Source organism: Doryrhamphus excisus, chromosome 15 (assembly GCF_030265055.1).
Source record: "Doryrhamphus excisus isolate RoL2022-K1 chromosome 15, RoL_Dexc_1.0, whole genome shotgun sequence".
Lineage (NCBI taxonomy): Eukaryota > Metazoa > Chordata > Actinopteri > Syngnathiformes > Syngnathidae > Doryrhamphus > Doryrhamphus excisus.
Window position 1 is genome coordinate 12698899 of NC_080480.1, and position 12286 is coordinate 12711184.

Genomic DNA, 12286 nt, shown 5'->3' on the forward strand with positions numbered 1-12286 from the left:
AAAGAATGCGATCATGGTTTTGCGGCCTGTTTTGTTTTAATAATACTGTAACTAGGGAGACATGTTTCATTCCACAGCGACGTATATATATGCCTGTGCTTGTATGACAGACTCGTCTGCTTTGCTGATTCCTGACTATGTCGTGTTTGGGTGTGTGTCTGGGATGCGCGCATCCGAGCCTGTTGCTGCTTCAGTCAGTAAGCTGATTCTTGCACGCCATGTCAATTGTGACATTTTAAAAAAAAACAATACACGAAGCAGACTTAAATCCATGTGTATGTGTGTATTTTACTAAATAATTTTAAAATCCTCTGTTAAAAACATGACTTTTTAACAATAATGTGTTCCTAGCGCCTGTTAAGAGCACCAATCTTCTTCTACACGAGAAGAGAATTGATGGAAAAACACAGGAGCAGCTGGATTTTAGTCAAAACATGTCCAATATACTATTGGTGGGACCTCTGAGACTTGAATATAAGTATATAAAAATGTATTTGAAGCACCAAATGGCAATATAACTGCTACTATTTTAAAGGATAAACCATATGGTCAATGAAGATCCCCAGATGTGCTCTGTCAGGGAAAAAAATATGCAAAAATTTTCTTCTGTACATAGGTTGTATTTGACTTTATATGATGTTTTATTGTTATGCGTATATGGACAGCCGGACCGGAGCAGGAGGTGATAGAGAAGGAAAAAGGAGACAGAGGGGTGGATGTGGGGAAAAGGGCACAGACAATAACAACTACTACAAAGGGTTAACACCACTGACTGTCATTTTGTAATAACTGAAAATGTATTTGAAGCACCAAGTGGCACTATAACTGCTACTATTTTAAAGGATAAACCATATTGTTGATGAAGATGCCCAGATGTGCTCTGCCAGGGAAAGATAAATGATATTTTTCTTGTGTTACATAGGTTGTATTTGAATTTATTTGAGATTTTATTGTTGTTTTATTGTTTATTGTTTTATTGTTTATTTTATTTTATTGTGTTGCCGGACCGGAGCAGGGGGTGATAGAGAAGGAAAAAGGAGACAGAGGGGTGGACGTGGGGGAAAGGGCGGAGACACTAACAACTACTACGAATACTGTCATTTTGTAATAACTGAAACTGAGTTGTGGTGTGCCATTCTTGTGCGGTGGATCAGTGGGTTGTCATGTCCGCATCTTATACAAAACAGCCACATACGCCCCCTCACTTCCTCATTCTTTGCTTTTGTTGATTTACTCGATAAGATTTGGATTCAACCCTGCCAGGTGTAAATAAAATAAAAAATAGACTTAGCAGTGGCGGGAAGTGTTGATTCAGTTGAAGGCACAGATAAGCGTGCCGCCGCAGGCACGTAGCTCACCTGGGAGGGACACCTGTGTCGTACTCGTTTTCTTTCTTTTTTTTTTCTTTCCTAAATGATAGCATCACTGAGGCATTTGACGCTCTGCCAGATTCCATTTCCCCAGGTCGGCCTCATATTGAAGTGGTGAAAGGACAACAGTGTATATGCAAAATGGACAAAAGTTGTGGGACACCTGGCCAGAGAAATAACTAGATAGCGACCCCCTATAACAGTCTCTTCTGGGATGGCTTTCTACAAGATGTGGGTATTTAGTGACCTATAAGTCACTAGCCACGTTTACATGAGTTTTTCTCTTTCCGAATGACCTTTTGGAAAGCAACAGTATACATGGAAAGGAATATTCCAATCGCGTGTCTACATGCGGCGCTATAATCAACCAGAATAGTCAATGGGGCATGCGCAGTAAAGCATAGACACCAACATCACGTGATACCGACTTCCTTGAGTTTTTCTTTATTTGTCGGAATAACTCTGTATTGCGGTCTGGTGGTTAGTGCGCAGACCTCACAGCTAGGAGACCAGGGTTCAATTCCCACCCTCGGCCATCTCTGTGTGGAGTTTGCATGTTCTCCCCGTGCATGCGTGGGTTTTCTCCGGGTACTCCGGTTTCCACATTCCAAAAACATGCTAGGTTAATTGGCGACTCCAAATTGTCCATAGGTATGAATGTGAGTGTGAATGGTTGTTTGTTTATATGTGCCCTGTGATTGGCTGGCGACCAGTCCAGGGTGTACCCCGCCTCTCGCCCGAAGACAGCTGGGATAGGCTCCAGCACCCCCCGCGACCCTCGTGAGGAAAAGCGGTAGAAAATGAATGAATGAATGAACTCCGTATTGCCAGTTTTTTGTTCGTCCAGTCTTGAAATTTAGTTTGAATCAAAAACAAACTTTCCGCAGCAGTCCAGTGCCGATTGCTCGCCTCCATTTTTTTTTTTTAATCGAAGAACGTCTCGAGCTGCGTGTTACATCATATCTCAGCATTCGCTGAAAGAACACACCCGGGAACAGGAAAAGATAAAGTTCAATCTTGCTAATATTTTATAATTAAGCTCGGCACATGTTTTATATAGATATGTATTTTCTTTTTTAATAAAACTGGACTTGTGAATGGCGTATAGAAGGGTTTAGATTCTGTTCCACAGATGGCGGTAATGCACACGAAAGCTGCTTGCCAACCGGCAATAAACAACAGAAGAAGAAAAACACCAGGAAGAAGAACGCAGTCTGACAACTTTCCGATTGAGCGGGTACAAGATACCTCAATCGGATTGGGGAAAGGAATATTCCACCCCTGTGAATCCGATGATATATTAATTCGGATTGGCACTTTTCTTTTGGAATGAGGTGTACACAAAGGTTATAAGGTTACATGAGCAAATAACCTGATTGGAATTGGAATATTTGGGTCCATGTAAACGTGGCTGCTGATGTTGGGCTCTCTCATTGTAAAGGTCTTTCCACACCATTGGCCATGATGGAACACAGGTCCAAAATGTCTTGTGGAGATAAAGGATTAAGATTCAAGGGGAACTAGGCAGACTAGCCCAGACTAATTAACAAATTAAGAGGTGGGTCGCAATACAGTGAAACTTAAACCATCTCTGTCATATGTCAAGACAGAAAACAAGTGTCACTGATGGAACCGCTATAGCGCTGCTGGCCTCTTACCCAGCGGTTGTGCTGAGTCCTAATAGAATTAAAAAGGATTAACAAGCTTTTTGGTATGCTCAAGTTGAGGCCTGCTCCCCGCAGCCCCCGCTCGCTGCTTTGCATAATTCTCTGCCAGAGTCTGCCATCGTCATGCCAGTGAATGCATTGGTTCTAGTCATTAGCAGCGCAGGGAGCAACACCGCCTTTGCACAAGTCAGTGAGAAGGATCGGCTTGCAAGGTTGAGGGAAGACGAAATGTGATCTTTCTCAGCTCATCCTGGATATAAAAAGGATTGGGACACTTCATGGTCATCATATCTTCTTACATTTAGTTTTTCCTGGGTATTACACCCCTTAAATCTATGTCAAATGCGGTTATGTGATGTTTGTCACATACTTAAAGGTAAATGCCCTCTTGATGAATGTGTGCATAGCTGCTATACAATACTATCTGATGATGACAGTGTCATTGCATTATCTGATGAAGATCCTATCTTCTACATGTACTGTATGCTGCACAGGCCTGTAGCTGAGGGGAGGCGTGGCATTCAAGTTGGGATACATCCACAGAATGGGAGGACCAAGCCATTCTGAGCTAATATTCCTCCTTGTTGGGGTTGTAATAGAGCTGCGACAAACGATGGCATGACGAGACAGGGGTTTCACACACTGTTTGATATTTGTTTAAAAAAAAGATACGAAAAAATTGCAGTTATGATACATTAAAAGGGTTTCACGGCATAATTCTCAACAACTAAAATAGCTTGAATCAAAGCATAATACAGTTTTACAGCAATTTTTTCAGTTTAAAGGTGGTCACAAATGATGTTTTGCTTGGAACAGGCGAAAAATATCAATTTGTATAGTCAAATTCCCTGAGAAATTGCGTGTGACAGAAAGAAACGAGATGAGACATCAGGATAACAGGCAAAGAAACATGGCTGTGAGCAGTATGAGAAAGGCATCAGAGAATGTGTAGTGAGCTCATCTTCATTCATTTTCTACCGCTTTTTCTTCACAAAGGTCGCGGGGTTGCTGGAGCCTATCCCAGCTGTCTTTGGACGAGAGGCGGGGTACACCCTGGACTGGGTCGCCAGCCAATCACAGGGCACATATAGACAAACAACCATTCACACTCACATTCATACCTTTTGGAGTCGCCAATTAACCTAGCATGTTTTTGGAATGTGGGAGGAAAACGGAGTACCCGGAGAAAACCCACGCATGCACGAGGAGAACATGCAAACACAGATATGGCTGAGGGTGGAATCGAACTTGGGTCTCCTAGCTGTGAGGTCTGCGCGCTAACCACTGGACCGCTGTGCCGCCCAGCTCATCTTCATAACAAACCAAAATTTCCTGTTAAGGAAAATTTTAAGACCAGTCAAAAAATTGCAAGAATTCCCATTTTTGTACTGTCGGAGCTCAAGGAGAGGTTCTAAGTAGAGCTTCAAAATGTAACATTGAACGGTGGAATAAAGTTTCTATTCTATGAGGAGAAACATTGACTGCACTGATGGAAGATCCCACCTGAGATGTTTCTCACATGGCACCGTGGAAGGGGCGGCATCATTATTTGGGGTGATTTTTCCCCTCAATGGGACAATGGAGCTACAGGTTGTGCAGGGGCGTCAAATGGCACCTAGCTATGTCGAGATGTGCTGATGAACAGTCTATTTCAGTTGGATTCTCCAGTCAGGGTTTTATGCGACCGATTCAATACATACTGTCATCATTTGACCTGTGTCAAGCTGTCAAACTGAAACCATTGAGGTTTTACAAACTAGTGTAGATTAGTGCGGTAAAACGGGACAATGTGTGCTAGGTATGGGTGTTGTCAACCCTACGTTTCGCAGCACAAATGCACATTCATGTCATGGCTCTGTTGTCATGACATGAATTGTCAATGGCAATCGACAATAGTGATCTGTTTTTATTGGGGTATGTTTCTTATGGAAACTGTCCCATTGGGTGGCTGATCTATAGGAGCAAAAAATATTTTTTTTGTCTTTTCATTTTGTCTTTATACATTTCAAAGCTCTACTTAAAACCTAAAATGTGAAGTCTTGCAAATTTTCAGCGTGTCTTCAAATTTTGATCCTGATTGAAGCTTCCTTCCAGCAGTCAAAGTAATCTCTGTTTGTTGTGAGGCCAAGCTGGCCGTGACGTAGCAAATGGAGCAGAAATCCAGTATTTACCATCTTGGAGGTCATGCTATTTGTCTTCACAAGAGGTTACCTGATAAGACAAAGGTGCCATAATGTTTCGAGCTGAACGTCTCGGCTGACTTCGTGATCTCTTTGTGGGGGTCAAAGTGATATTCCAGTCAACTTCTCCTTTACCATCTGTGTTGTTCTGCAAAAAAGCCAGAATAAATATATTTCAATCGCCTTTCCAAAGAAGAGCATAAAACCGATGCATCTGGACATGCTTTTAATAAAACAAGCTTATCTAGGAGGACATAGACAAGACGTGCTGCAGGAGATACACGGCCTCAGTGTTTACACTGCACCTCTGAAGGATGAGAGATGTCTGCCGTGTGTGCATGTGTGCACGCTTGTGTGTGTTTATGCTTGTCCTGTAACCCGCAGGCTGTCGAGGCCAGACTGGAATGCAAAAACAAGATCATGTGAATAAAAACAATAGTCAGGATCTGGGAGGTGTCAGTGACGACGCCAGCGACGGAGGAGAAGACGTAGGTGGACAATTTAGGTCTCCAAGGTCAGCTAGCCGAGCCTCCCCATGCACACAGTGCGCATGTGTCACTGTGATGTAAGTGTGCTGTGATGCTAATGTTAACACAAGCTGGTCGGTCACAAAGAATCGCATTTTGAACCCAATAGAACACCTGACGGGCATCCTCAAGCGCAAGCTAGGAAGGCGGAGGAGTTCTAATCGTCTAACATCCACCAACTCTATGAATGCTGTCATCATGGAGGAGTGGAAGATGATTCCAGTAAAAACCTGTACAGTTTTGAAGATGTCTGTGCCCATAAATAGTCTAAGTCAATAAATATTGACATTTTGGACAGACTTTGTACTTTGAACTTGCTTGTTTTCCATATATTTAAAAAGTAACAATTGTGTGTTGACTCATTTTCAGTGGCTATCCTGCTATTTAAGATGTACAGTAACTACTCTAAGTACTGTATGTCCACTTTCTATTGTTTTTTCAAACAAACGAGCAACATAATATAACTATTATGGATAAAATGATGTTGTATTCAAATAATTACAAATGGATATCACTTTGAATAAGAATCAAATAATTAATTTGCTCAAATACTAAAATAAAATAAATTAAATTGCATTATTAATAAGCATGACAGAGAGCGAGAACTATGGTTTTATGCAAGAGAGGACGCAGCGTGCGTTGGAGCGTTAATGTTTGTGTTGGACTTCCTGTGAATGAGAGGACGATCGCGTGTGAGAAAAGAATGCATGTGGTGCGGAAGCGCAGTGTTGGGGCAAAAAAACAGCGGTTGGGGGGTGGGGGGGGGGACATCTAAACTCAGGAGTCTCCTAGGCAACAAGTAACACTACAGACAAGACACTGTTTACACATGCGTTGTGATGCATGAGGATGGATTTGAAGTTAGACCACAGGATTGCTCTTTGGTTCATCAGATCATCCTTGATCTTGTCCAGGATTTCACTGTGCACTGTCCTCTCATCCTTGTTCATATAGTTCGTTAAAACAACAATGCCTTTAGAACTGCTAAAACTATTGCTAGTACTAATTGGCAACCATCATTTTTGCCAATCACTAAGATCATAACACTTCAGTTCGCAAAAAAATGCTGTGCTAGCAGCTAATTCTCAAAGAAATTCTCCCAAAAAATACAAATACAGTCAAACCTCATTCTATAATTTCATTGAAAAACAACATTTTCCACACTAGTCAATTTTCCCTGTACTGTATCGTTCCGCAAAACTGAACGCTAAAACACAGCACTCTATGCGCTACTGCTCATGTATTGTAATTGAGTACGACTGCTAAATAACCCACCATGGAGACAAAGAAAGTTGTAAGTGCCAGCCCTTTGATAAAGAAAGCGAGAAACACTCCTGAATGAAAGGATGTACAAGAAGTCTGCATCAACAAGTTATACCCAATTATTATTTATAATTATTTAGCATTGTTTTCCACATGTAAAACCACAATTATTCTCAATAAAATATATTTTTGTGAATATTTTGTAGGTGTCTAAAATTGATTCATTAGATTTACCTGGTTTCCTATGGGAATTTTTTTTGGAGCAAATTAATTAATCTGTTAATTAATTAAATTAATTAAAAATAAATTAATTAAATTAATTAATTTAAAAAAATCGAGGTGCCATTGTAATACAAGTAAATCTGAAATAATGCTACTGTAATAGTATACATTTCTTTTTAGGAAAGTGCAACAGTTACAGTTTACCGGTGTGAATCAATAAGATTCAGAGATAAGATTGTTTTTAAGAAATGAGCTTAAGTGTAGCATTAATGGGTCGAGAATGTCCCCGTATCCATACTGAACTATGTCGACAAATGGCTTTGTCTGACCCACTTTGTCCGTTTATGTATTTCACCAGGAAGGCTAAGTCTTCCCAAACACGGCGGAAGGGATTTTGAAGTTGAGCTCCACTTTGTTGACTTGTCATTGACTGTATGTAGACTTACACTTCCTGTCCCTCACTAAATGTATTCCGTGTGGAGGAACTTGTCAGTGGTGTCCGCGGCCACCCCTGGTCACTCTCCGGCCACCCCGCTGCCGACCTTGACATTTCGGGTATAAACTTATCGCCACCTCTATGTGATGAATGGTCTTTCCTGGTCTTAGGGGTTTCTCTTAGAGAAGAGTTTGATGTGAGGTTTTGATGGTTTTATTCCGTGCATTTAAATAACTTTTCCTATGAAATAAAGCTTTGGCTGTGGTGTATTTGAAAAATATCCAAGATGGCGGCGCGCACAGACGCAGCGGCTCACGGCTCTCTCTTTCAGTGCTTTTTTGCTTATTTTATGTGTGTTTGTCTACGGACTCTATCCTCCAATTTCGTTGTACATCTTGTATAATGACAATAAAGGCCATTCCATTCCATTTGAACACGGGAAAGAAATAACTCACCGGTTATACGAATCTGTGCGATGGCTGGTCTCTCAGCATTCACACGCTGGAAAGGAATAAAGATGTGAGGATGAAACATGTTTAATCATCCTTCCTGGTTGTCTGAGGTTATTCTGAATTTAATCCTAGACTTAAATGAAGTGATTCATATAATATATACGTATCTGAAGAGGGGGAGCTTATGGGTTCTAAGTACCACACAGATGTTACTTAATGACAATAATATATATGTTTATATATATATATGTATATATTTTCTTAACCATGTGTCTTTTCATCTGTTTTAACAGCTCTTAAAATAAACAGTCCTTTTCCTGAGGCTTTCTGGCAACAGGTGGAGCCCAGCAGCTTTTACGATGAATTGTTTACAGTCGTTGGGGTGTTATTGTGAAACAATGTCACGGCTCCTGGCTACCATTGTTATTAGTGTTAACCTTTGAGCAAGAGGGGTGAGTTACAGTTGCTTCTGTCCTGTAATTATGTTTTCCCTTCCTCTCGCTTGTGGTGCTCGGTGATGACGCCGGTGGAAAAAGCCTGCGAAGGCAAGCTCCAGTTGGGAGATGAGGAATGACGGCAGTGACAGGAAGACAATCCAAGGCTGGCTGGAAGAACAGAGGTGTGCTCTTGTCTGTCTAGACAAGAAGCAGCTGTCTTTTGGCAAGAGGTGGCATGTGAGAAAAAATGCTTTTTAAAGACTGAAATTGAAATTCATTACATTAAAAAATGAAAGTTGTTTTATAGCACCGACAGTCGGATCGGCGCAGCGTCGGCAGTAATGCGGTTGTACTGGAAAAGAGAGCTGAGCCGGAAGGCAAAGCTCTCAATTTACCGGTGGATATATGTTCCCACCCTCACCATTGGGTCATGACCGAAAGAATGAGATGGCGGATACAGGCGGCTGGACTCACCTTAAGAGATAGGGTGAGGAGCTCAGTCATCTGGGAGGGGCTCAGAGTAGAGCCGCTTCATCGAGAGGAGTCTGGCTCGGGCATCTAGTCCGGATGCCTCCTGGACACCTCCCTGGTGAGGTCTTCCGGGCATGCCCAGCCGGGAAAAGGTCCCGGGGCAGACCTAGGACACGCTGGAGGGATTATGTCTCCACAGCTGGCCTGGGAACGCCTTGGTGTCCTCCCAGTGGAGCTGGAGAAGGTGGTCGGGGTCCGGGGAAGTCTGGGCTTCGCTACTGAGACTGCTGCCCCTGCGACCTGGACCTGGATAAGTGAAGGAAAATGGATGGAATGGTTGGATATAGCACCGTCTTGGTTGGTTAGCCTGATGAAAACAAAACCGTATAACATCATGTTAAAATATCACCTTGTTCCTGTGAACCTAATCGTGTATCACCTCCTCTTGGTAATGGTAATGGTTTTATTTCATTTGAACATGCATCAGATTACAATTGAGTGCATCCCATAATCAGTTCACAGTTCCACATGTCCAAAAGGAGTAGGAAGAAGCAAAGCTTATTAAATCCTACCCCTCCATCTGGTACTTTTACAATCAGTAACTGTTACATTTGTTCACTTTAAGTTTTTAAATTAAATTAAATTAAATTAAATTAAATTAAATTAAATTAAATTAAATTAAATTAAATTAAATTAAATTAAATTAAATTAAATTAAATTAAATTAAATTAAATTAAATTAAATTAAATTAAATTAAATTAAATTAAATTAAATTAAATTAAAGTCACATACCGACGTAGGAGGTGATATGACCATCCAATGACATAATGGGTACCATAGTAAGTGTCAATATAGTGATATGTATAGCACATCATGACTGGTTCAAGACTCTTCATCCTTGTATTTAGCAAACATCAACTGCTTGTATTGTTTCTTGAATTGGCTCATCGTTGTGCATTGTTTGAGGGTCTTACTCAATCCATTCCATAGTTTGATTCCACATACTGAAATGCTATGGCTTTTTAACGTAGTCCTAGCATATAAGTGTTTCAAATATAGTTCTTCCCTGAGATCATATTTCTCCTCTCTTGTAGAGAAGTATTGGATGACATTTTTAGCTAATTGGTTATTTTTAGCCTTATGCATTATTTTAGCTGTTTGAAGATGAACTATATCAGCAAGTTGAAGTATTTGTGATTTTAGAAATAAGGAGTTAGTATGTTCTCTGTAGGTGGCATTATGAATTATCCTTACTGACCTTTTTTGCAGTGCATTTAATGAGGGAAAATTGCTTTTATAGTTATTACCCCATATTTCCACACACCCTTGTGAGTTGTGTGTATCATGACGCCCCGAGACAATATCTTTACAAAAAATCTATTCAATAAGTACACATTTATCTCCTACATCTTTGCTTTGTCATCCTCTTCCAAGTTTCGATATCTTCTATGCAAAATGTGAACTTGGCTTCAGACTCTTCGACTAAGCAAGTCATAGCAGGGACTTAGCAGGTGGATCAAATAACTCGCATGCGGATTTACTCCACTGGGGTATCCTGGTAACAGACCATTTGCTTCTAATAAAACTCTGCTCCCCCCCCCCCCCCCAACAACAACGTAAAGGCAGTGTGATGCTTTCTCTGTGTTCCAGGTGAGTGCCCAATTGCCGCACTGATCCGTAGCACAACCAAGCACAAAGCTTTGTTTATTTAACCACAGGGCTAAGCCGAGTGTGAAGAGCTACACAAGGTGCTGCAGCCTTAACCAAACACTGCAGTGATAGACCAACCTGGCTTTTTTTAAGTTGCCATTGACCTCTGAAGCTGGAGTCAGTCGTCATTTTAAGTGAAAGGCAAGAGAGCGTCTGTATGCAAAGCGGATATGTGCATTTCTGGCATACTTTCTCATGACTCCAGCACGTGTGCAGTGCGTGCTAGCACATGCACTGTTTTTACATGCTTGGAGTCTGGAGCTAGTGTCCGTGTGTATTAAAGCATATTTACATGTCAGGCAATGGAAGACTGTGGTTTAAAATAATCTTGATTGTTTCTGAGGGGATTAACTTTCACAATGCAGGGCCTGGACGGTAGTAACAAGACACGCTCACACGGCAAATAGTGAGACCGAGAAGAAGGTTGAAAAATACTTCAAATGTTCATACAATTGGACTGATAATTTAGAAAAAAAAACGTTCGTTGGGCTTCTTTGCTACGCTTAATTAAAATCATTCATCAATGACGTTACGACTGTTATTGTCTGACCTCTTACTATTGCCGCCTAAAGAGAACATACTAACTCATTATTTCTAAAATCACAAATACTTAAACTTGCTATACATATCACTATATTGACACTTACACTTACTATAGTACCCATTATGTCATTGTATAGTCATATCAAAATTAAATTAAATTAAATAAATGTGCTTTATATATCACTATATTGACACTTACTATGGTACACATAATGTCATTGTATGGAAAGCAGGAAGTGAACAAATGAAACAGTTACTAATTGTAAAAGTAAACTGTATTATGGAAAGCAGGAAGTGAACAAATGTAACAGTTACTGATTGTAAAAGTACCAGATGAAGGGGTAGGATTTAATAAGCTTTGCTTCATCCTACTCCTTTTGGACATGTGGAACTGTGAACTGATTATGTGATGCATTCAATTGTAATCTGATGCATGTTCAAATGAAATAAAGCCATTACCATTACCATTAATAGTGGTTAACTTTTTTATTGTTTGTATAAGCTCTATTAAGCTCTCTCTGGATGTTCTGGACTCCTGTTTTAATCCTGCATTGTGTCATATTGAGCAGAATAATGCTGACTGGAGGAGTTGTGCCAGCGTGGCTGTCGCTCAACTGCCCGTCGCTGAGGACATCATGCTGAGCAAAGTACTTGGGACCGACTCAACAGCACCTCTACTGTTTACAGCCATGCAGTGCACTCCATTCGGCCTCCCTTTTCATATTCCTAATAAAAAAATGTGGTACTGTAATGATGTAATATAAGTCTGAACCCCTGACATCACCACTACTCAGGGAACACATGAGAACTTTTTCTTAAATGGCTTATTTGCTATTATGTCGACTATAGGGCTGTTAGTTCATGTTTAGAGGGCTCTACAATGTTAAAAACTATAATATGAATATTGTAAACAGGTTTTCTCTAACGACAAATATATTGCATTCATAAATGAGGAATCCTACTTCACAGAAATTCACTTATCACGGTTGGGTCTGGAACCAATAAATG

The 12286-nt window shown here is 40.7% G+C and overlaps 1 protein-coding gene across 6 annotated transcripts in view; it reads right to left on the reverse strand.

Annotated features, from left to right (window-relative positions):
• LOC131103024 (uncharacterized) overlaps window positions 1-12286 on the reverse strand; it is a 78071-nt gene that overhangs the window by 32602 nt on the left and 33183 nt on the right. For 5 of the 6 annotated variants that reach the window (XM_058048849.1, XM_058048850.1, XM_058048852.1 and 2 more), the window contains 2 exons: window positions 9029-9331; window positions 5249-5365 (listed from right to left, as the gene is read on the reverse strand). In XM_058048849.1, the coding sequence (XP_057904832.1) occupies window positions 5249-5365; window positions 9029-9058 (147 nt within the window). In that variant the 5' untranslated portion in view covers window positions 9059-9331. Of the gene's footprint in view, window positions 1-5248; window positions 5366-8120; window positions 8167-9028; window positions 9332-12286 lie in introns of all 6 variants that reach the window. The other variant, XM_058048851.1, reaches the window with a different exon arrangement.